General features: G+C 34.0%; 2 protein-coding genes, 1 long non-coding RNA gene and 1 pseudogene across 10 annotated transcripts; 3 read left to right on the top strand and 1 right to left on the bottom strand.

Moving 5' to 3' along the window:
- Window positions 1-601: 601 nt before the first annotated feature.
- On the top strand, window positions 602-5530 carry LOC116016947 (probable sugar phosphate/phosphate translocator At3g17430). 8 transcript variants are annotated; one of them, XM_031257422.1, is made up of 11 exons: window positions 603-761; window positions 901-949; window positions 1460-1592; window positions 1867-1974; window positions 2771-2802; window positions 2887-2937; window positions 3801-3862; window positions 3964-4225; window positions 4573-4838; window positions 4951-5045; window positions 5252-5425. In XM_031257422.1, the coding sequence occupies exons 3-11, from the start codon at window positions 1506-1508 to the stop codon at window positions 5423-5425; spliced, it is 1137 nt and encodes a 378-aa protein (XP_031113282.1). In that variant the 5' UTR covers window positions 603-761; window positions 901-949; window positions 1460-1505. The 8 variants fall into 8 exon arrangements, with proteins under 8 accessions (XP_031113277.1, XP_031113275.1, XP_031113276.1 ...); XM_031257421.1 differs by having other exon boundaries at window positions 1457-1592; XM_031257419.1 differs by having other exon boundaries at window positions 1414-1592.
- Window positions 5531-5893: 363 nt separating this feature from the next.
- LOC116015407 (chaperone protein DnaJ) lies at window positions 5894-8190 on the bottom strand. The gene is made up of 6 exons (XM_031255461.1): window positions 8037-8190; window positions 7604-7696; window positions 7453-7483; window positions 6513-6539; window positions 6285-6417; window positions 5894-6189 (listed from the first exon to the last, which is right to left on the bottom strand). The coding sequence occupies exons 1-6, from the start codon at window positions 8100-8102 to the stop codon at window positions 6135-6137; spliced, it is 405 nt and encodes a 134-aa protein (XP_031111321.1). The 5' UTR covers window positions 8103-8190; the 3' UTR covers window positions 5894-6134.
- A 5793-nt stretch (window positions 8191-13983) lies between these two features.
- Window positions 13984-15803, top strand: LOC116015486. Its single transcript, XR_004097628.1, has 4 exons — window positions 13984-14253; window positions 14957-15172; window positions 15335-15607; window positions 15697-15803. It is a non-coding gene; the product is annotated as an uncharacterized LOC116015486 (long non-coding RNA).
- A 94-nt stretch (window positions 15804-15897) lies between these two features.
- LOC116016108 lies at window positions 15898-20184 on the top strand (annotated as a pseudogene).
- Window positions 20185-25771: the final 5587 nt, after the last annotated feature.

The following is a 25771-nucleotide window of genomic DNA, read 5'->3' as shown; positions in this document are numbered from 1 at the left end:
GAGTAATGTACAAAATTTTTAAGTGAGAAACATGTAAGAAATGATTGTTTGGTAAGAAATTAAGGGTGTGTTGAAAATATGAAAAATGATTCTTTGGAAATTATTTTTCGGGTTTCCAGTGTTTGGATGCATTTGAAAAATTCAGTCAACGGAAAACATTTTACAGACCAAGCTACATCGACGAACAACGAATGGTGACTTCTAGTACAAAAGCCTTCACGTATTCGTTTTCGGTGGACTGGTTTCCGCCAAAGACCAATGTGTATTGGTCTCTGCCGAAAATCATTGTTTTTTTTCTAATAAATAATATTATTTTAAATAAAATAATTAAAATATTTAATTATACAATTATACTAATTTTCTAAAAACATAAACCAAACACATCAATACAATTTTTTCGAATACAACCAAATACTAAAAATAAAGATATCATTTTTCGTACCCACCTAACTGAGAATTTGAGATGAGATGAGATAGAATAATATTGGGTCTAGCGGGTCGGGTATCGTCTTCTCCACACGGCCGGGTAAAAAGAGATCACGTGTGAAATTACAATCAAATCTGGTAAGAAATTTTAAGTTTATTTCCGTGTTGCAAATTCCAACTATAATCTGCGAGTAATTTATTTATATTTAATGCTCCGTCTATATTTGGGAGGAGGAGACGAAGAACAGTGGCGGTAGCAGCAGCAAAGACAGGCGGCTGCAGCGGTAGGAATGCGATATATTTGTGTTTAGAGGAAGGAAGGAGTCACGCACATGGTCTCTCTCTCCCTCCCTCTCTCTCTTCTAAGTCTGAGACAAAACTTGCTTCTCACCCTCTCACATCATCACTGCACTAAAATCCAGTAATCCACTTGGATCTCACACTCCTTATTAATTGCTGCTCTCTCACCACTAGGGTTTATCGTCCTCCACTCTTCACCCATAGCAGATCTTCCTTACTTGAGGTATGAATTCAATCGCATTCTCATTCCTACCTTTTTCTTTTTTGTTTTTGTTTTTGTTTTTTTTTTTGTTTTTTTACTACATTATTATTGTTACTGTTATTGTTGTTGTTGTTGAAATTATTAAAAGTCTCCCAAGGTACCTTGATTCATGATTATCTCTCATTGCTTTGGCGCATTAGTTACTGCATAGATTTTCTCCATTTTGTTCCCTGGTTTATTCGTTTCTCAGATCCGCCTCCTTTTGCTTTCTTTCTTCATCGATTTGCTCTTCTTTTATGCTTTCTCTTGTCTCACTCATGCTTACCTTCATTTCATTTTTTTAAAATGCTTTTCTAGATATATTCATTTACTTACTGTTGCATTTTCTAGCCTGCTATTGTCACCCCTGTCTGCAATTGGATCAGCGTTTTGACAATGTTTTATAGTAACAACGAACTGCTCATTATTTGGATGACTAACTGCAGTTGAAACTGAATATTGCACCTCCAATCTGCCTTCATTCTTCAGCAGATTTTTCCTTCATCTTTGGGGAGCAGGAGACCATTGCTACCCAGACATGATGATCAACAAACAACTTCTTTTGACTTATCTATATCTCCTTATTTATATTCTGCTTTCGTCTGGGGTTATTTTGTACAACAAGGTATGCTGCCTGCACCTGTCTCATACTCTATTTTATTAATGCCTTTTCATTCTTATCTAAATATAGCCCATCATTTTATGGTATAGTATAGTTGATATTAGCCTTGTGGGGGATTTTTTTTTATTCAAGGAAATCATAAGATGTTTCCCTACAAGTTAAGAAAAAAACTTTTGCTCTTGTTACTTAATGTCAGAAAAACAATTGAAATGAAACATAAACTGGATTTAAATTGAAATTACTGATGATCTTTGTTTGCCTTCTTGTTTGTTTGCAGTGGGTGCTCTCACCAAAATATTTCAATTTCCCATTTCCTATTACGCTCACCATGATTCACATGGGCTTTTCAGGCTTAGTAGCATTCTTTCTTATCCGTGTTCTCAAGGTACAGTACAGTGCTATTGCTTTATGTTCTTTCTTGTACCAGTTTATTTGAGCAACAGATTCATTACTTCTTTGGTACTCATTGATGGGATTGAAGAAATATTAAATAAAGTTGGAATTATTATTTTCCTTGCAAGATTGATATAATTTTTTAATTATTGAAAATAGAATGCAATCCATATGATACTTGAGGACATCCAATTTTCAAGAGTTGGCCAGTACGTTTAAAGCTTCCTTGTTCACATATGTTTGATTTTTGAATCTCATTTTATTTTCATAAGTTCAGATATTTATCTGTATAAAGTGGCAAATTCACCGGCAGGTCTCTAAACTAGGAATTTTATAGCTAAGGTAGAGATTTTATGGCAGATTCTAAACTTAGTTTCCTGTGTTTTCTTTGCTCTTCTTCTTAATCCTTTTTAGGGATAGTTTGGTTATGAATTAGTTTTCGAAATCATTGGTCAGCATTCAGCAAGGATATATAAGTCTTCATGGATAATTGTAGATGACCTATACTGGATAATACTGAAAAATGGAACAGAATGCATTACTTTTACAGATGATGGAAGAAGCCGTGTTCTCAGTATTTCATATTTGTAAGACATTTTATATAAAAAGAAGGATCCACCATTTGCTGCTATAGCTGGAACCACCATTTTCTGTGTATTTGTGCATGCATAGCCTTCCCCTTTTTTGCTATTTTGGCTATGTGGTTCATAATGCAACTTCTTTTGCATACCCTCAATAACAGTACCTGGTGATCAACTTATGTACTTGTGAATTTTTGTTCTGTGTAGGTTGTGTCTCCTGTCAAGATGACATTTGAAATGTAAGATAGCTGCAACTTACATCCACATCTATGTTGAATATTTTTGTCATTTCTGATCCTTACGATGTATTCTTGCATCTACAGATATGCAACATGTGTGATCCCTATTAGTGCTTTCTTTGCAGCTAGTCTTTGGTAAGTGATTCATAATTGGAACTAAAGTCATTGTTTCACTTCTACCAAGGCCTTACATATTTTCATAAGTTGTTTCTTTCAGCATAGATACCATTTATCTTGATAATCACTATTTTATTTTCTGTGAGTTGGCCTTAGGAGTGGAAATGCCATCTTTACCAACCATCAAGGCACTTACTTGAACATGATCTTAATATCTCAACACTTCATCTGGATGTTTGTTAGAGAAAAGAACAAGGAAGTACTTTTATTCACTGTAAACTGAAAAAAAAAAGAAAAAGAAAAAGGATTGTCACTATGACTTTCCCCAACAAGAGTTTGAGGATCTTGCCTAGCTACTAAAGCTTGAAGACTAAGGATAAAAGATTGGATGCCTTCCTCTCATCTCTAGATTCCAATTTATAGTGCAAAGAAATAAATAAGTATAGAAAAGGAGATAATTGTGTCTCTGATTTATTCTTGTCTAAGCCCTTGAGTTAAGCTCTTTCCCTGATCTGTGCATTCTGATTTTCCTGATTTCCATTCTTGCATTCATTCCTTTTTTTTTTTTACCTAATTTCCATTCTTGCATTCATTCCTTTTATTGCATGAGTAAACTACCCATTCCTTTGGGTGCGTATCAATATTACTGAAAAAGATAAGAGGATGCTTCACCTTCACTAGTGATGGAGGAAGCCATGTTCTAGCAGTTGATATTTTTAACACAAATTAAGTAAAAGAAGATCCCCTGTTTTTGCTGGAATTGCTGAAATAGAGATTATATTTTAAACTTTTAGCTTCCAAAATATGACAGAGATGCAGTGTGGCATTTCATTAATAGCTACGGAGTATTTATAAAATCATCATATTTTGTCTTCTTACAGGTTTGGCAACACTGCTTACTTGTTCATATCTGTAGCGTTCATCCAGATGCTCAAGGCTCTAAGTATGTTTCTTTAGACATACATTTACCTTTTTAATTCTCAGTACTACCACATTGGGGCACATATTAATTGATTGTACCATGTGTTATTCTAAAAAATACAGTGCCAGTTGCCACATTTTTCATGGCGGTAATTTGTGGAACTGACAAGCTAAGATGTGATGTATTGGTGAACATGGTATTAGTCAGCATTGGCGTTGTCATATCGTCCTATGGGGAAATTCACTTCAACGTTGTGGGCACAGTTTACCAGGTCACTGGGATATTTGCTGAAGCTCTTAGGCTGGTCTTAACTCAAGTTCTTCTCCAGAAGAAGGGCTTAACTCTGAATCCTATCACTAGCTTATATTACATTGCACCATGCAGGTATACTACTTTTTGTTAGCTGATGCATCTATTTTTGCTGTTTGCCTAGTCTGAAGACGCTGTATGCAAGTGTGCACAGTTTGTATCTTCAAGACTTGTGCATTTGCATCACTGCATCTATGCATGTCCCTTTGCAAATTTGAAAAATTTTTCTTAATATACTAACTTGGCTATTGGACATTTGGACATATATATGGCACTTAATATACTGAAAAGCAGAGTAGCATTCTATGGATGTAGGATGTGGAAAAGGCATTTTTCTCTCAGAGGGGAAATGTTGTTTCCAATTATACTCTGCTGGAAAATTCTTCAGCTATAAGGAGATGCTAACCTGTCATTATGTGCAGCTTTGTGTTCCTTTTTGTTCCATGGTATCTTCTGGAGAAGCCCGGAATGGAAGTCTCACAGATCCAGTTCAACTTTTGGATTTTCTTCTCAAATGCGCTCTGTGCTTTAGCTTTGAATTTCTCAATATTCTTGGTGATTGGTAGAACTGGTGCTGTGACGATCCGAGTTGCTGGTGTCTTAAAAGACTGGATTCTTATTGCCCTATCAACTATTGTTTTCCCCGAGTCAATGATTACCAAGCTTAATATTATAGGTTATGGCATAGGTATGCCTCTTATTCCGTGTTAATGTTGGGGAAGTAATATTTCTTTTCTTGCTTTGGTACAAGGAGTCATTTATTAAGCAGCTGAATTAACACCAATTTTGTATTGCTCCAGCATTGTGTGGTGTTGTAATGTATAACTATCTAAAGGTAAAGGAGTCTCGAGCATCCCAACTTCCTATGGCAAGTATTATGGACCGAACTGCTAAGGTAAAGGCTATGAATTCCATCTGGATTGATAGTTATTCTCATCTTGCTTTTACATACTGAAGTACTGCAGCCATCTCTTTTGTTTTAATTATTATTATTTTTAAAATTTTATTCTGCCTTAATAGATACGGAGTACTATAAATTGAAGTTTATTATTTCCTTTTCTTTAGAATGTGAAAATTTGAGTTTTTTTTCCGACTATACAGGACCTTAAGATGGAGAAGAAGTCATCTGATCTGTATGTACCAGATGATGTCGTAAACAGCAGTGGAACAAGGAACGGTTCTCAAGATTCCATCACTGATGAAGAAGCACCACTGATTCCTTCAAATAGAATATCTCATCTTGGGCGAAGCCAACTTGGCAGCCACTCTGCATGACCACTGCTGTTCCTTTAGTGGGGCAGGTTTATTTTGTTTGGTAGAAATAGTTGAAGCAGATTGAGGACAGCCGACTCTCTGTAGTCTGTACACCCCACCCCCCTCCCCCCTTTTTTTTTTTGTGGAAAAATGAAATTGCTTTTTGTTGCAAAGCCTCTTAACTTTCAGCTTTGATATTGTGATTTATTGTAAAAGTTTACTTAATTTAGTTATATACATGTAGTATATTTTAAAGATGGTTGTCAGAAATAGTAATTGTAGTGTGTGTTCTTTAAAAATGTTTTACTTGTCCCCACGTTTCAAGCGAAGTGAAAACGACGGCAACTGGTCTCTCGTCTTTTCTTAATTGTTTATATTACACTTACACTAACTACTTCGTCTTTATTCCATACAACAAATAAAAGGTCTTTCTGGATATGGGATAACCAAGGAGATAAGAAGTGACTATATTTTTAGGATGCCACCTCATTTAGAATTTGGAATCAATCTTTATTGGGGTGTTTTTCAAGCCCAATTAACTACATTTGGCATCCCACTTCTGCTATATATGTAGAATGTAGAATTATAGAAAACTCAAATACAGCCAGCCATTTGACCACAGTGCCGTTAATATAGTAGGTTCAATTGAACTCCACTCTGCTATTTATTGCTATACTACATACAATATTACAATATATTGAAACCATAATTGAAATGCCTCCTGCATCAATCAGGGGAGAAAAGGATTATGAGAAGGATAAGCCTGCTTTTCCTTTCTGTAGGCCCTGATGTCACACACACATTCAAATCACACTTAGTTCATGACAAGTACTCCAAGCAATATAAGGATATGTGTAATGTTAACTTCATAATATATCACCTGGCCACATTTGATCCTGCCAGCGCAACTGTACCTACAATTATAAAAAGGAAAGGAAATCCAACCAGTCGCTGGTTCCTTCTTCCTCCATATGTTCTTGGAACTCCAGTTCGCACAACATACGAGTATGAGTCTGTTTAAGATTTATCATATATTAACCAGATAACAGGTTAGATTTTACACTCCATAGAAGATCAAGTCAAATAGGTGTCCACATCAGTAACTTGCCTGTGTGAGAACTTTGCACTCTTGCTCCTGTAATCATCATTAAGATGTTAATGATATGAGCTTAAGTCATTCGAGTAACTTTTTCATTGTAATGGCAATCTATAGACTTCAGTGGTTCACATCTCAACAATCATACAAATTCCAGGAACCCCATTGATCATGTAAAGATAAAATAAGATGTCATGGTGAAATAATCCATAATATTTTATTGAAAATCAAGGAAATGGAGAGGAACATTCTTCCAGACAATGTTTTCCATGGAAAAGAAATGACAAGTCATGACAATAAATACTTCTAAACCCCGTTATTCTGCATGGTAAACAGTTGCAATTCATTCATAACATTAAAAAAAAGTACGGGGAGTATTAGATTCACAACAGAAACCAATCTTAGACACCCAAGAAATGCAGCAAAAATCACATAAAACCTAAGCTACAAATTGCGTAAATAATATGGAATGCCTGCTTTAAAAAATGTAAGCAATTTGGAGTATGTAAAATATATTCACATCATATATGGATCTTCACAATAAGATAACTGTCTACACAAGGAGAGTGAAGGGAAAAACTGCCAAATATTTCATCAAGCAGCGTGATGCTTAAGCAAGAGTAGTTAATATTTTTCAGCACACCACTGCTGCATTCAAGATTTTGAGAGTGTGATTAGTAGATTCGAATGTAACTTTAGCCTTGAGGGCAATTGTTTTTTCTAGCTTTTGCTCGTCAGTTTGCTTCTGAACCAAAGTACCAAAGAAAAAATGGTAAAAGTAGAATTCAAAAACTAATATGGTTTTGTTCAAGGCAGAATAATTAAAAGTAAATCACAAGAAGCCTCCTAGGCATAAAATCTGTGCAAAGTAGCTATTCCATTGATTGGGAATTCTATTCAACTTCCTAAGCTCAGTAAGGCTCACTAATCAAAGTGTAGAAGAGAGAAATACCAGAGCACAGGCAACTGTATGCTTCACAAATCTGCAGCAATAGACTCATTTTTCAGAATAAGGCAACGATGACCAATAAACTCCAAATAACAAAAAAGGAAGCACAAACACAACCATACTTGGGCATGTACATCAAGGAAAAAATGCTTACCATCTTGAATTTACATTCTGCATTTGATTTTTCGTGAGCAGGAAAGCGATCAGGGTGAGTTTCCCATACCTTCCTTCTATAGGCAGCTTTAACCTAACCACAAATTCTCAAGTTATTAAATAGAAACCGATTTTTGTTCTTAGCAAAGTAGCGTGATTGAATTTCGTCAGCTTTCGGCAACACCGGTGGACAGAGCAAGAGTAGAAGATGGCATATACATATACATATATATATATATATATATATATATATATATATATATATATATATATATATATATATATATATATATATATATATATACTAACGCTCTAAGGTAGAACTAATTCAATAATTTCCTAAATCGCAGCAACTCCATATAGTAGATATAATAGAATCATAGAAATGGCAGGCGACTGAAATTCAATAAATGGATAGAGCAACAGGAACTTACCTGAGATGGGGAGGGACGACAATTTGGGGGAAAACCTAGCAAGGTTTTTGCCTCGTCGGCCAGCATCTCCCTCCCGATGAATTAAATTTGGTTTGCCCGTCTAAGAAGTCTCTTAAAATATTACCAGTGGTACAGAAAGGAACTAGACAAGAATCACAAGATAATCTCAGTCAACTAAGAATCTAAACTCATAGTCTAATTGCACAATTATGTATGTAATATTTTTTTATGCATATTATGCGAATAGAATAATGATCAATATTTATTTTTAAATAAATATTTTAAAGTATATAAATGCAAGATTATATAAGAGATGTTTATGCATATGTAATTTAATGTTAAATTTGTTTATTTACATCGGTAATTCAAAGTATATGAACGCAAGATAATGTATGAGAGGTTTATTATAATTATCACTAAAATAAATTTTTGTAATTTTGTAAAATCGCTAGTCTGAATACTTAGTCTACAAATGATAGTATAAATACTATGTTTGGACGTTTGGTAATACAAAGTTATACATTTTAAATCATATTAATAAAGAAATACGATTTACCTGTAAATGAACAACTTTGATGTATTCCAAAAATATTTCGATTAGTTTCCGAATTCAATTTATTGGGTTATTTGAATGTCTTATTTGTTAACAAATCTTCCAAGTCGTTAATATGATTGACTTCAAATTATTATTATTTTTTTTAATTTTTGTTGTTGTTATTAATAAAATACTTAGATAAATAAATATATAACATTATTTTGTATAATAACTTTGATATTTAATTACAAGATAATGTAAAAAGAAGACAATGAATAATGTATTGAATATACTTAATTAATGAATTTGAAGGTAAAGATCTTTGCATTGTACAAAATAAAGACAATATAACTAATGAAATTATTCGAAATTAAATAAATGCATATGTATTTTTTTTTTGTAACTAATAATTTATTTAATTTAATAAGAGTAATATGATGTAGTACTTACTTTGCAATAATATACTCTAACATATTCATAGTATAGGTTCAATAATTATGTCAACTTTAATTAGGATGTGGTTCGAACTTTAGACCCATAATTATGCCATTCCAACCTTAGACTCATAATTATGAACTCTAATTATGATGAGGTTTGAACCTCACATTTCTTATAGAAATTAATGGGTAAGTACATTTTTTTAGTTTACATTTCATAACTTTATTGGCTCTTATTAGTATTGTAGAAGTTATTGGCTCTTATTAGTATAGTAGATAGATAGTAGATATTGTATGCTCAACACGGTCTCGTATGTGTGCGGAGATTCGAACTCATGACCTTCGATGTAAGGTTTGTTCTGATACCAAATTGAAGCATGTATTTCATCTCAACTAAAAATCTAAATTTATAGTTGAATTGCTCATTTATGTTTTTATATTATATATATGCTCAACAAAGATATTGTTTCTGCACCACTAATTCATGTATCTTTGGAACATTTGTAAAGTCTTGAGGTGACAAAAAGTCTTCACTTAAATAGGAGTACGGAAAATCGCATTTTTGGTCCCTCAAATGTTATCCGATCTGTAATGTGGTCCCCCTAAGTCAATTTTAGTTAATTGGGTCCTTAATAGTTTTAAACCTTAGTGAATATCGTCCCTGGTCAAATTTTGGGTAATTTCACAACCCCAGCCAATTTTACCCTAATTTCTTTTGTTCAGTCGGACAGTTCCGTGGAAAATTAGGCATGGGTGGATTCGGATGGCTTCGTGCCTCTCGTCGGCAGGCAGAGCAGCGGCGAGTTTCAACGGACGGCGTCGGCAGGCAGAGCAACGGCGAAACTCTGGTTTTCGGCCTTCCCTATTCCAGCGGCGAGAGTGTGACGCAGCGAGCAAGGTTGACCTCTGGTTCCTTCCTCTGGCGAGCAAAGTTGGCAGTGGCGACATGGGCGAGCTCCTCCTTTCCGTCTCTGACGTTTTCCTATTCTCGTATCTGGTTTTCCCTATTTCTCCGGTGTAGCGCGGCGGCAGCTCGAGCGGTCGTCTCTGGCGGGTGAGTCAGAACCGTGAAAGTCTCCCCTGTTCTTCGCGGCGGCAATGGAGGATTTCGAAGGCAGCTTTGAGACCTCCTCCGATGTTTTCCCGTTCTTGAAGCAGCCCTCCGGTGAGTGAAGCAACAGAAACATATAGCAGACCTTGTGAAATTACCGCGTGCAATAACGGTGTCGTTTGAGGAACGCCATGGTGGTTAATTCCGACGTCGATGTCTCTGTAATTGAGGAACGCCTACCTCGGATTACTCGAAACAAAAGGCGTCATGAAACTATGGAGATCTCTTATCTGCGAGCTGTACTTCTAGTCTGCCGCCGCCCCTTCTTCATTCCAGTTCGCGGCATACTGGATCTTGAACAGGATTCCGGCGCGGTGAGGGAACGCCGTTTTTGGTCGACGGGATTTCCGTCATTTTTTCGCCGTATGGGTTGAATGTTAGGCTTGTGTTACCCAGTTCTAGAAGTTTTTTCGCATAGAGTGTTTAGTGAGTCCTTTGGGATGGGGTTTTGAAGGTAATCGGATTTTCGCTGAAAAAAAACTGGATTTTTCCGGTGGTTCTGTTCAGTAATGTTTCGGGTTTTGTGGTGTTGTCGAAGCTCGCCCAAAGGATAACAGATTGGATCCAACTCATCTCGGTGCAATCCGAGGGGTTTAGTCCTAAGCTCGGGAATTGGGCTTTTAGGATTGAGATAAGCGTGTTTGAATATCTGAGGAATAATCCGACGAAGGATGCAATAACGATGTCGTTTTCTCGTTCGTGAAGCAGCCCCCCGGTGAGGGCAGATCTAGTTGCCCTCTAGCGAGTGAAGCAGTAAAATTGGGTTTAAGACTATTAAATGCGGTATTTATAGGTTGTTAGGGGACAGGTACCAGCCCTGGGACATGGCGGACATGCACCAGCCTAAAGGCGGGTCCCATACTCGAAAGCCAGATGTCGCAAGGCCAACAGGCTAGACTAAAGGAAGAACTCCCTAAGGTGCAGTGCTCAGCCCGGTTAGACTGACCATAGACTCGGGACCACGATTGGCCTCCCTACAGCCGTAGACCGGGCAAAAGGTCCGAATAGGCTGGGCATGGAAAGATGACCGGTTTAATTGTATAGATCGGGGAATAATCCCTATCAGTATGTTTCTTTGGAAATAATTTCAAACATGTATTTCATCACATAATATCCGCATTCGGTACTTCCAACTTGTTCGGCACACTATATTTGAATTAATTACAATTAAAAATTTATATGATAAAATATATATATATATATATATATATATATATATATATATATATATAATTTTACAAAGTATAAAATACTTACCAAGCATTTAATTCATTTTGGTCGACGAGTTGGTTTTGTTGGACAAATTGTCAATGCCCCCACATTAAGGTTAGGACCGGAGACCTCTCATTTGAGAAGTCCCATCTATGTCGCTCGACCACAAGGCCTTTGGTGAAGTACATAATATTTAAGTTATTTTATTTGAAGCAATTAAAACTTACTTTAAAATATATGGGGCTAAATAACATTGTTTCTGTCCATATTACATGGTGAGATTTATATACCTTGTCCGTTTTTCTCTAGTCATCAAATTTGGTTGAATCCAATTTAGATCTAAGAAGCCATATGATAAGCGCCAAAATTAGTTAGGAAAATGGTCGTTTGAGGACTTTAAATGTAACGTTTATGCCCATTTGTGATCAAATTAGTGCGTAATAAGCTTTGATGTGTTCATTCTTGCAAAACTTTACCTTTTGTTGTGTTTCAAAGCAATTCTTGTAGGATTAGAGAAAACCGGAAGCCAAGGAAAGAAGCAACGAAGAAACGAGGTGGACCGCGCTTGTGGATCCTAGGCTATGTACGAGGCCATGCCCCCTCGTACGCAGCGAAATTTTCGCTGGCTTTTCTCTTCCACGCGTGGAACACACATGGAATAATTCTAGTAGGGGTCCACGCGTGGAGCCCACGTGGAGCGTATCATTAAGGGCAAAAATGAAATTTAGCTTTGTGGTGACTATTTAAATCAATCCCTAACATTTTAGAAAGGGGATCCACCACTTTTAGATCTGATTTCCTTTCCCTTTTCCCTTAGGGGAATTTCCCCTTGGGGAATTTCCCCTTTTTCTTAAACCTAGATTTCTTTAGGTAGGGAATAGATCTAGATTGATTGGATGGATTGAAGATAAAAAATGTAATAGAAGACTCACATAGCTTGGTAATCTCTACTCTACTTTCATTTCTTTAATTCCATTTTACAATTTCAATTTGATTTCATTGTTGTTACGTTTTGCTTTGTTTTTATGATTCTTACAATGATTTGCTAGTTTAGATTGGGGATTGGATGTTCCAATCTAGTTATTGTGCTTGATTTGATATAATTCTTCCATTTGATTCTAGAAATGTTGATTTAGGGTTCTTATGTCAAGTGTGGTTGAGATGTGGATTGATTGGTGCCATTGTGGGCACAATAGGTAGCCAAGTGAGGGGAAGTGTCGATTGCGCGATAACAGATCTACATGAGTCCTAATCAACTGCATCCCCGCCCTTGATCCGGAAAGATGAGGTCCGGGAAGAGTGGTGGACCAAGTGTTCGATAAAATACCACTAAATTATGATTTGATAGTTGCACATTGCTTTTAAATTAAATTAAATTACTTACCACATTTATTCTTTCATCCAAAATTTATCATTTTTGTTTTCCATGAAGAAAAAAGAATTGATGATAGTGGGGTGTTTGAAAAATATATTACAAACTAAAGTTTGACTGGTTTAATTAACTATAACTATCAGAAAGATTTTTATTTTTTTTAAAATTATAAATTAGCTTTAAACAAAAAAAAAAGAAAAAGAAAAAAAGAAAAAAGAAGGCTATAGATCAGAGATTTCTTTTTTTTTTTTTAAATAAAAAATTAAACTCTATAAACGAATTTAAAAATGAGTTATACTTGTGTGAGACTGTCTCATGAATTTTTAATCGTGAGATAAATCGAGTTGGGTCACATTAAAATTAAAATGTAGTATACTAGTATTTATAAAGAAATATGTAATACTGGTCATGAATAAAGTATTTGTTACTTATAAGTGAAAATGTAATATTTTTATATTTTGATGTAAACGTATTATATTTTTCATTAAAAATATTACAGAGTACATTTTTCCTTATAAGTAATATTGATAAATATTTGTTACTTATAAGGGAAAATGTAATACTTTTAAATCAAAATGTAAAAATATTACATTTTCTTCAAAAGTATTACACTTTCTTATATAAGCAATAAACATTTTATTTCTTATTAATATTATGCTTTCCAGTATAAATACTACATTTTAATCTTGACCCGACTTTGATCACGGACGGTCTTATACAAGTTTTTATCTACACTGGTGTGAGACTGTCTCACGGAGGTCGGGTAGGGTCGAAGTATCATGCAAATGTGATACTTATATGCTCAAATATAACACTAATCATGAATACAAATTTTGTTACTTTTTTTGAAAATAAAAATTTTGTTACTTATAAGAGAAAAAAGTATTATATTTTCCATAATAAGTAAGGTGAACAAGTGCCCCTTACTTATAAGGGAAAATATAATACTTTTGAAGGAAAATGTAATACTTTAAAATCAAAATGTATAAGTATTTGTATTTTTCCATTAAAAGTATTACATTTGCTCAGTAACCAAAATTTTATTCCTGATTAGTATTACATTTGAACATATAAGTATGACATTTGTGCATTTAAGTATTACATTATCATATTGACCCGACTCTTTTCATGGTGAGATGGTCGCATACAAATTTTTGACTATATGTTTTTATTTAAAAATACAATTTATATTCTAAAAATTCACAATTTAAATACTAAGAATACACAATTTAATATTGATGTTGACGAGGTGGACCTTGGGTCGATGGTATAACAACTCAGGCTACCTTAAACGGCTGTGATTTCATTATTTCAAAAACATAAGACCGTTGAAGCCCCCTATTCCAAAGCTTTAAAAGGGGGCGCCATCTCAATTTAATCGGGCTTGTTCATTGGTTTCTAGATATTGAGAAAGACCTCAGAGAGAGTTGGAAGAGGAGGAGGAGGAGGAAGGATTGCCAGATACCCAGAAAGAAGAAGATTTGATTTTCCGAGGGGCATATCTGAAAGAATGGCTTCAAGACCCGTGGTTCAACAGCAAAATAGAGGAGGTAATTAATCTCGCTCGATTGATGGATTGATTAAAGTTATTTCGGCATCTTGATTTTCTTGACTTTCCGATTGTTGGACTCGTTTCACCTAATCCAGGGCTCGGGAGTTGTGTTCGTGACTGTTCTTGAACTGTTTGATTTATTTCATACTGGTGTCTTGATTGGGTTTCTTTCAATCTTTCTTTTCATGAGTTACTAATGTGTTTCTGAGTTGATGTATGAAAACTACGATGGTTAGAAGTCTAATTTTTTGTAAATTTATTTGATTTGGAGTAATTAAGCACAAGAGACCCTTGCCCTTATAGATTAGAAACATTCTGTTTAAAAGCCTTTTTTTGGGTGTCTGTTACCTAATCGAATGCGATTCTTTCAATTTTTGGTTTGATGTATGAAAACAAGGAGTGTTAAAAGCCAATTAGTCTGTAAAATTATTTGATTTGGAGTAATTTATAGATCAGAACATAAATAGTCTTTGTTAAAAAGTCAGATTTTTTGGGTTTTTGTTATTCGTAATGGAATGCATTTCTTTTGATTTTTGTCTTCATGATTTACTAAGTGTTTCTGATTTGATGTATGAAAAAGAGTCTTTCAATTTATTTGATGGAGTAATTAAGATGAAATTTTATAAGAGACATTTGTCTTTGTAGATCAGAAATATTAATTTTTGGGTGTTTTCTTGCCTCCTAACGTAAATGAATTGCAGATTTGCAGTTGAGGGAGTTGTTGCTGGGGGAATAAAGCAAAAGAACATTGCGGCAGAGGGAAGGAACTGCCGGGTACTGGGGATATTGGCAATATGGTTACCCTTCGAGGGGCTGAAGGCAAGCAGCAGCTTCCTCAGGTGTCTTGCCACCTCACAAGGGGTTTTTGTGCACAACTACTGGCTAATGCACAAGCTGCAGCAGCTGACAAGAACAAGGTTGGTAGCTATAATTTCCCTATTCTGTAGTGTTAAATGATGCTTAGGACCCATTATTAATTATTTGTATGCCATGCCCCCACCCCATCATCATGCTTTGTTGCTGTAAATCTGAAGTTCTAAAGAACTTGTCCCCTGCCTTAATCTCTTGATTTGCTGCAGAAATGTATTGGTGCTGTGAATGTTGATGGATTTGCTGCTGCAAAAGGAGGTGCCTAGAAAGCCGCCTGCTCAGAGAAGAGCTACTGTGAAGCCAATCAAGCCTGAAGCTGTGATTGTAATCAGCCCTGACACTAAAGAATAGGTGAAGGAAAATAACAGCCTCCGCAGAAAGACTTAAACTGCAACTCTCACTGCTCGAAGCAAGGTTGATTGAGGCTCATTCTCTGTTTCAGAGACTGCCCCGGCTTCTTCTTGGCCTACTCTACCTAATAGGTCAGGAGATTCTTTCTTTTTGTAGCTAGATTGACAAGTTTTCTGTATGTGTGGGAAATGTACAAATTGGGTGTTTTTTGTTTCCTCAGGTCATTGCTGTGTAGGCCTTTGCTTGTTGATATAGGAAGGTGTACCTGTGTAATTGTGAAGGAAACATCCCCAGATGGGTTCAATGGAGGCACTCTCTACTCACTCTACACCTATGTAAGGCCATTTTTGAGCACTCCTCTAGTGTGTAACACCTATGTAAGGCCATTTTTGAGCACTCCTCTAGTGTGTACTAGTCCCAGATGGGTTCAATGGAGGCACTCTCTACTCACTCTACACCTCAGATGGGTTCAATGGAGGCACTCTCTACTCACTCTACACCTATGTAAGGCCATTTTTGAGCACTCTAGTGTGTACTAGTTTCTTGCTTTGATAAACATCTTTAGTCATTAGCATTTTCTAGCAAAATTGAAGTCTCAGCTTGTGTCTTAAATGTAAATCTTTATTTGATTTAGAGGCACTCTCTACTCACTCTACACCTATGTAAGGCCATTTTTGAGCACTCTAGTGTGTACTAGTTTCTTGCTTTGATAAACATCTTTAGTCATTAGCATTTTCTAGCAAAATTGAAGTCTCAGCTTGTGTCTTAAATGTAAATCTTTATTTGATTTAGAGGCACTCTCTACTCACTCTACACCTATGTAAGGCCATTTTTGAGCACTCTAGTGTGTACTAGTTTCTTGCTTTGATAAACATCTTTAGTCATTAGCATTTTCTAGCAAAATTGAAGTCTCAGCTTGTGTCTTAAATGTAAATCTTTATTTGATTTAGAGGCACTCTCTACTCACTCTACACCTATGTAAGGCCATTTTTGAGCACTCTAGTGTGTACTAGTTTCTTGCTTTGATAAACATCTTTAGTCATTAGCATTTTCTAGCAAAATTGAAGTCTCAGCTTGTGTCTTAAATGTAAATCTTTATTTGATTTAGAGGCACTCTCTACTCACTCTACACCTATGTAAGGCCATTTTTGAGCACTCTAGTGTGTACTAGTTTCTTGCTTTGATAAACATCTTTAGTCATTAGCATTTTCTAGCAAAATTGAAGTCTCAGCTTGTGTCTTAAATGTAAATCTTTATTTGATTTAGAGGCACTCTCTACTCNTTTGATATCTATTGTCATTTTATCTTCAAATTAGTCAATGAACATATGCAGAGCAATTGAAGTCCGCCTTTAGACTCAATTGAACCTTACCTCCAGTTATTACCTTGTTATCTTGTGAAAGGAAATAGACTCTCACACCGAAAGGTGAACTAAGTCATACAGGTTGTAGAAGTTAATCAGTTTTAAGTTAAACAGGTTTTCTTTATTTTCCATTTACTACAACACTGTATTAGCTACTTATTTAAATGATAAATGAGTCTTTCTGCATATGTTTCTTCCTTCTTTCTTTTAATTTTTTTCTTGTCCTCCTTTGTCAATCTTTTATTTTTTCCTTTCTCTATGTTGCTGATATTAGGCAGGGACCAATTTTTTCCTTTCTCTATGTTGCTGATATTAGGCAGGGACCAAAGTTTTCCTTTCTCTATGTTGCTGATATTAGGCAGGGACCAAAGTTCCAAGGCAGCCATGGCATGACTTACACTGTAGAATTGACGGGCCTGCTGCATATGACGTGCTTATAAACTTTGCTCAACGCTGGAGGAGAGCAACCAGGTGGAGAGAATTTGCTTTTCTGAAAAAGGCTAGGTCTAAATGGAATGATGATGCAATGATCAAAGTTGAACGAATATCATGGATACTCAGCCCAGCCTTTTCTATTGGAAAGGAATTCACGTCCATTCCGGAGGATGATCCTAAACTCTACGTGAATGAGAATGACCAATCAAAACATTGGCATGTTCAGGTTGATTATTTCCGGTGATTGTGTGAATTTGGTTGGTGGAACCTTTGAGATCCTTCTAATCTTTTTAGCCATACATCTTTTTTCTTGCAGATTTTTTGTTCCATCGATTCAGGTTCTGTGAAGGGTTTTCCGAAAAGAATTGACATTGCTGAGAAACAGGTGATGTATAAAAACTCCATATTTTATATCTGATCTAAATCCATTTTGAGTTTTCAAACATGGCAACCTATAACCAGTAGGGTGGACAAAATATTATCTTGTATTTAAGTATATTTGGCTCCTAATTACTGCAGAACCTTATTTGTGGAAAAAATCTGGCGGTTGACAAAAGCATTGAGACAGCATATATCCAGGCAATAAGATCAGCTCAGAATTTCATATATATTGAAAACCAGTATTTTCTTGGGTCATCATATGCTTGGCCATCATACGAAGATTCAGGTGAAATTGCATTTCTTTCTATGCAACCTTTTTAGCACGTACACAGTATTTGCTTAGTTTTATCTCTCATTCTCAATAATGTTGAAAATTTTTGCCCAGAGATATGTATGCAGTGCACTTGACTCTTTATTTTCTTTGTACATAATACTCTAGGAGCTGATCATCTGATCCCGATGGAGTTGGCAATGAAAGTTGTGAGTAAAATTAGAGCCAGCCAACGAAAGGTTTGCCATATATGTTGTTATGCCAATGTGGCCAGAGGGAGACCCCAAGACAGCTACCATGCAAGAAATTCTCTTTTGGCAGGTAATATGATTCCCCTTTTTTATGATGGCTGGTGACTTGCTTTCTGCTCAGAAACGTGGACCATTACTTGATTTTGTTTGCATTTTGGCAGAGCCAAACAATGCATATGATGTATCAGGTCATTGCACAAGAGATTAAGTCCATGCAGCTAGATGAACATCCTTCGGACTATCTAAATTTCTATTGCCTTGGCAATCGGGAAGATGTTCCAAGTTCAGTAAGCCAGTCCATTAGCGGTAAAGATAATGTAATTTCAACATAAATTTCTTACCTTGTGTTGCATATAGTTTTCCTAGTACACCTCATGATGTTCTAATAAGAGCCTTGTTTCAATTGCAATTCGTTTTTGTTCTGTCAAGTTCCAGTGTTGGCATACAATCAGGTTTCGGAATCACTCAAGTTTCAGCGCTTCATGATATATGTGCATGCCAAAGGAATGATAGTGGACGACGTCATGATATATGTGCATGCCAAAGGAATGATAGTGGACGACGAGTATGTCATAGTGGGTGCCAAAGGAATGATAGTGGACGACGAGTATGTCATAGTGGGATCTGCTAACATCAACCAACGATCTATGGCCGGCTCAAAAGACACCGAGATAGCTATGGGAGGATCTATGGCCGGCTCAAAAGACACCGAGATAGCTATGGGAGGCTATCAGCCCCATCATACTTGGGCAAGGAAGCAGCGTCGCCCTCATGGCCAGGTTCAAACTGTTTAACTTACCAGAAATGTCTTCACCATCCTAAAAGTGATGCACCATAGTTTGGTCTTTTATTTAAAATCAAGAAAATGATTTGTTTTCAATTCTGAATTGCTCATTGACCATATTCTCATGAGTAGTAGCACAAGTTGAACACTGATATAACAGCACAATTATGCCATCAACAGAATTATTCATAACGCCTTCTTCATATGCTTGGCTTCCATTGATGCAAAGCTTTGCTGCAGTGGTTTGAGTTTTGATCATTAATCTTTGCATTGAACCTGTCATGTCCAAGCTTTTGTCAAAGCCTTTCATCAATGCTTTAATGCAGATCAAGGCCAACAATCCTCCTAGTTCAGATTTAGGCTTAACTTTTAGTGGCGTGTTAAACTTGATTCGAATATTATTTCTTTACCCTTCTTTTGTTCCTGTTGATTGAAAATTAGAGTTTTCTTTGGACTTTTATTGGTTTTGCATAGGCTGTTTGTGGACTGAACATTAAATACCAAAGGAAAAGATTGAAGATATTGATGCTGGAGATGTGTACAATGAGTTGGCAGTTGTGGAGTATGCAGAAGACATTTATAAGTTCACAAGAAAGTTGAGGTAAATCACCTTCTGTCATTAATGGTGTTTACTGTATAGGGTTAGATTTTATGTTTGATTGCTCTATTACCTTGATGCAACAGTAATTCCTTCTTGATGCATTATTTCTTTTGTTCTGATACATCATCTGATGTGCAGGCCCAGGATCTAAACAAAGAAATACTTGAAAAAATATACTACCATGCTCTGATTTTTTCTGTGTTTGTTTTGTTTTGGGCTGGGAAGAAGGGGTAGTGGAATAGGTCACTTAAAGAGGTGTTTTCTTTAATCCAATTTATTGTATATTTGTATATGATGTTTACATAATTGATCAGGTTGAAGTGAAAGCTAAGTGGGAGGTAGAAAATAGAGAGCTTGAAGAATTAAACAGTTAAACTGATAAGAATATACCAGGTAAATGTCCTTCTCTCATTAATTCTCTTTGATAATGAATTGGAACTTATTGATTGTATATTTGTATATGATGTTTACATAATTGATCAGGTTGAAGTGAAAGCTAAGTGGGAGGTAGAAAATAGAGAGCTTGAAGAATTAAACAGTTAAACTGATAAGAATATACCAGGTAAATGTCCTTCTCTCATTAATTCTTTTTGATAATGAATTGGAACTTCTCTTCGGTAAGATCATGGCAATAATCTTATATGTTTATTGTATAGGGCCAGATTCTATGTTTCGTTGCTCTATTAATTACCATTGGTTGTTATTGAAAATAATAATCACAACATGAACATTTCAGACACTTATATTTTTTAAATACCTTTTAAAGGTATTTTTATTAGGAATTGTGATTTTTTTAAAGAAATATTTTAGACGTATTTAGTTTTTTTTTTTCAAGTGTTGTGTAGTTTTTGGTTCTTTCTCTCTGTTTTCCCTGCATTTGGTGTTATTTTCACTTCGTCATATTTGTGCCTTTTGTTTTTGTCCATTACGTTTTTCTTTTAATGTGTTTCTGAGTGTCTTTGAGTACTTTTCGTTTCATTATATTCATGTGTTTTTTGTTATTTTTTTCCATGCATTAATTTTCCCATTTTACCGTTCGTTTTGTTTGCTAGAGTTCTTTTGGCATATTTTTAGTTTGAATTGTGTATTTCCTAATGTTTTCTTGCATTTTTCGATTATTTTCGCTTCGTTATTTTTGTACCTTTTGATTTTGTCTGTTGCGTTTTCTTTGAATGTGTTCCTGAATGTCTCAGAGTTCTTTTTATTTTGTTATATTTGTGTGTTTTTTGTTTTTTTTTTTCGATGCATTAATTTTCTCTTTTTACCGTTCATTGTGTTTTTGTTAGTGTTATTTCGGCATTTTTTTGTTTGAATTGTGTAGTTTCGAAGATCGTTATATAATTCAGTACTTTGTCTTGTGTTGTTTTGGGTAATTTTGTTTCTTTATATTTGTCAATGGTGTTTTGCTTTGAATGTGTTCCTGAATGTCTTGGAGCAATGGTGTTTTGCTTTGAATGTGTTCCTGAATGTCTTGGAGTTCTTTTGTTTTGCTTTGAATGTGTTCCTGAATGTCTTGGAGTTCTTTCACTTCGTTATATTTTTGTATTTTTGTGTTTTCCATGCAATAATTTCTCTTTTTACCGATCATATTTTCTTATTAGCATTCTTTTGGCATATTTTTAGTTTGAATTGCGTATTTTCAAAGATCATTTTATAATTTAGTACTTTTGTGCCTTTTCTTTTTGTCCGTTGTGTTTTCCATTCAATGTGTTCATGAATTTCTTTGTGTTCTATTTGTTTCGTTATATTTGTGCATATTCTTTGAATGTGTTCCTGAATGAATGTCTTGGAGTTAGTGTTTTTATTTTCTAAAGAGTATTTTCAAAACATTTAGTTTGCTTGTCTTAATTTATATTAGAATTTTCGAGTGTTATTGTGTAGTTTTTGGTTTTTTTTTTCTCTTTATGTTTTCCCTGCATTTATGAGTTATTTTCGCTTCGTTATATTTGTGCTTTGGATTTTGTTCATTCTATTTTTCTTTGAATGTGCTCCTGAATTTTTTGGTGTTCTTTTTGTTTCGTTATATTTGTGTGTATTCTTTGAATGTATTTCTGAATGTCTTGGAGTTCTTTTCGTTTCGTTATATTTGTGTGTTTTTTCCCAATGTGTTTTTATTTTCTAAGGAGTATTTATGAAATATTTAGTTTCTTTGTTTTAATTCATAGTATTTTTAGTGCTATTGTGTAGTTTTTGGTATTTTTTCTTTATGTTTTTTTCTGGGTTATTTTTGCTTCAATATATTTGTGCTTTTGATTTTGTTCGTTTTGTTTTTCTTTGAATGTGTCCTGAATGCCTTGGAGTTCTTTTTGTTTCGTTATATTTATGTGTATTCTTTGAATGTGTTCTTGAATGTCCTGAGTTTTTTTCGTTTCGTTATATTTGTGTTTTTTTTTTCTATGTATTAATGTATTAATTATTTTCCCTTTTCATTGTTTTTGTTAGCGATTTTTTGGTATATTTTTTGTTTGAATTGGGTGGTTCTCTAAAGATTGTTTTGAAATTCAGTAAATAACTTTTAAAGGTATTTCTATTAGGCATAGTGAATTCCTTTATTTTCTAAGGATTATTTTCTTCGTTGTTAGTCTGTTTTCCTTAATTTATTGCATTTTAAAGTGTTTTTGTGTAGTTTTGCTTTATTTTCATTTGGTTATATTTGTTCGTTGCGTTTTTGTTTGAATGTGTTCCTGAATATCTTGGAGTTCTTTTTGTTTCGTTATATTTATGTATTTTTTTTTGCATGCATTAATTACCCATTTTTTACTGGTCATTTCTTTGTTTGCTTTCTTTTTGCATATTTTTAGTTTGAATTGTGTATTTCCAAAGAAAATTTTATAATTTAGTATTTATTCCTTAATTTTTCTTAATAGTTTTGTGTGGGTTGTTCTATTGTGAGTTGCTCTCTCTTGTGTGGTTGTTAAGTGAAAGGTAAAGTGGACTCATTGAAAGATGAAGCCATAAGAGATTGCTTGCCTATAAGAAAAAAATTAGCAACCTTCCGACGGGTAAAATAATTGATTAATTACCCAAGAGATTGCTTGCCTATACACAGTAACTTCTATATTTGTTTTCTCTTATAAATTTGTTTATTTTGTTATAATACTTCGCGATGGGGTTATAGTGCATGCTTTCAGTTTTACTAGCATGAAAATTCAAGTATTATAGACTTTTTCTCGATCACTCTTTCCACATAGATTTAACATCTAGGCAAGGAGGTTGAACACTGTTAGTGTAAACAGTTAGATCTACCATCATTCAAAACAACCATCACATTTACAACCACCACGTAACAGCGCTATCTTGAGCACTCAACCAATAGGTATCACATCAGCTTTGTAAATACTTTTCAACATGTTGCTCTCCACACTTCCAATATAAAGAGAATACTCCATTAGCTTATTAGGGATTTCAATTTCATTTATCTAATTGTATTGGCTAGAACAGAGAATTCCTATCTCGAGGATTCACATCAAGCATTATCTAGAATAAGGAAAGGTCGAGAAGGAATAGAGTAAGCAGGTAAATCTCCCTTTATAAGTTATTATTTTTTATGTGTTTGTTTTGTTTTGTGCTGGGAAGAAGGGGCAGTGGAATAGGCTACTTAAAGAGGTGTTTTTTTTTGAAATATTCTGTTAGTTTGTTTTAATTTGTAGCATTTATTGAGTGCTATGTGTAGTTTTAGGTTTTTTCTCTTTATGTTTTCTCTGCATTTATGGGTTATTATCGCGTCATTATAATTTTGCTTTTGATTTTGTTCTCTTTGTTTTTCTTTGAATGTATTCATGAATGTTCTTGGAGTTCTTTTTGTTTTGTTATATTTGTGTGTATTCTTTAAATGCTTTCCTGACTGTCTCTGAGTTCTTTTCGTTTCGGTATATTTGTGTGTTTTTCTCATGTTTTTGTTTTTCTCTTTTTACCGCACATTGTTTTTGTTAGCATTCTTTCAGTATATTTTTTGTTTGAGTTGGGTAGTTTTAAAGTTCGTTTTGAAATTCATAAAGGTATTTAAATTAGGAATAATGAATTATTTTATTTTCTAAGTATTATTTTCGACATTGTTAGTCTGTTTTCCTTAATTTATTGCATTTTTCAATTGTTCTTGTGTTGTTTTCGATTATTTTCGTTTCATTATATTTGTCCGTTGTGTTTTTGTTTGAATGTGTTCCTTAATATCTTGGTGTTTTTTTTGTTACGTTATATTTGTGTATTTTTTATTTTTTTTGTGCATTAATTACCCCTTTTTTACTGGTTATTATTATTATTATTTTTTTTTTGGTTAGCTTTCGTTTTGCATATTTTTAGTTTGAATGGTGTGTTTTCCCAATTATCATTTTATAATTTTAAAGGTATTTTTATTAGGAATAGTTAATTCTTTAATTTTCTAAGTTATTATATTTTTGAAGTATTTAGTCTGTTTGCTATAATTTTATAGCATTATTCAAGTGTTCTTGTGTAGTTTTTGGTTCTTTCTCTTTATGTTTTTCGTGAATTTTTTGGGTTATTTTTGTTTTGATATATTTGTGCCTTTTCTTGTCCATTGTGTTTTTGGAATTCTTTTTGCTTCGTTATATTTGTGTGTTGTTTTAATGTGTTCTTGTATGTCTTGGAGTTTTTTTTTTTTCGTTTCGTTATATTTGTGTGTTTTTATTTTCTAAGGAGTATTATAAATTTTTTTTTAATTTATAGCATTTTTTGAGTGTATCATGTAGTTTTTGGTTTTTACACTTTATGTTTTCCTTGCATTTATGTGTTGTTTTCGCTTCGTTATATTTTTGCTTTTGATTTTGTTCATTTTGTTTTCTTTGAATGTATTCCTGAATGTCTTGGAGTTTTATTTTGTTTCGTTATATTTGTGTGTGTTCCTGAATGCCTTGGAGTTGTTTTCGTTTCGTTATATTTGTTTGTGTTTTTCCCATATATTAATTTTCTTTTTTATTGTTCATTGTTTTTGTTAGCGTTCTTTCGATATATTTTTTTTGTTTGAATTTGGTAGTTCTTAAGTTCGTTTTGAAATTCAGTAAATAACTATTAAAGGTATTTCTATTTCTATTAGGAATAGTGAGTTGTTTTATTTTCTAAGTATTATTTTCGACATTGTTAGTCTGTTTTCGTATAATTATTGCATTTTTCAAGTATTCTTGTGTAGGTTTGGTTAATTTTCACTTCGTTTTGAAATTCTTTGAATGTGTTCCTGAATGTGTTTCTTTCCGTTTCGTTATATTTGTGTATTTCCCCCTAATACGTTTTTTGTTTTCATGTGTTTGAATTGCGTATTTTCAGAGATCATTTTATAATTTAGTAATTCGATCCCTTGTCCTTTTTGTCTTTTGTGTTTTCCATTCAATGTGTTCTTGAAATTCTTGAAGTTTTTTTTCGTTATATTTGTGTGTATTCTTTGAATGTGTTTCGGAATGAATGTCTTGAAGTTCTTTTCGTTTCGTTATATTTGTGTGTTTTTCCCCCTAATGCGTTTTTTGTTTCCATGTGTTTGAATTGCGTATTTTCATAGATCATTTTATAATTTATTAATTCGGTGTCTTGTCCTTTTTGTCTGTTATGTTTTTCATTCAATGTGTTCTTGAATTTCTTGAAGTTTTTTTTCGTTATATTTGTGTGTTTTCTTTGAATGTGTTCCGGAATGAATGTCTTGGAGTTCTTTTCATTTCATTATATTTGTGTGTTTTTTAACAATGTGTTTTTATTTTCTGAAGAGTATTTTCGAAACATTTAATTTGTTTGTCTTAATTTATAGAATTTTTAGATATTGTGTAGTTTTTGTCCGTTGTATATTTTTATTCAATGTGTTCTTGAATTTTGTGGAGTTCTTTTTGTTTTGTTATATTTGTGTATTTTTTTAGTGTTCCTCAATGTCTAGGAGATCTTTTCGTTTCGTTATATTTTTGTGTTTTCCCCCCAATGTGTTTTTAATTTCTAACGAGTATTTATGAAATATTTAGTTAGCTTGTTTGTTTTAATTTATAGCATTTTCCGATTGCTATATTTATGTTTTCCCTGCATTTATGGTTTATTTTTGCTTTTGATTTCTTTTTCATTCTGTTTTATTTTGAACGTATTCCTGAATGTCTTGGAGTTCTTTTTGTTTCATTATATTTGTGTGTATTCTTTGAAACTGTTTCCCATATATTAGTTTTCTCTTTTTACGTTCATTGTTTTTGTTAGTGTTCTTTCGGTATATTTTTTGTTTGAATTGG

This window comes from Ipomoea triloba, chromosome 4 (assembly GCF_003576645.1).
Source record: "Ipomoea triloba cultivar NCNSP0323 chromosome 4, ASM357664v1".
Lineage (NCBI taxonomy): Eukaryota > Viridiplantae > Streptophyta > Magnoliopsida > Solanales > Convolvulaceae > Ipomoea > Ipomoea triloba.
This window is presented reverse-complemented; position numbering and strand designations above follow the sequence as displayed.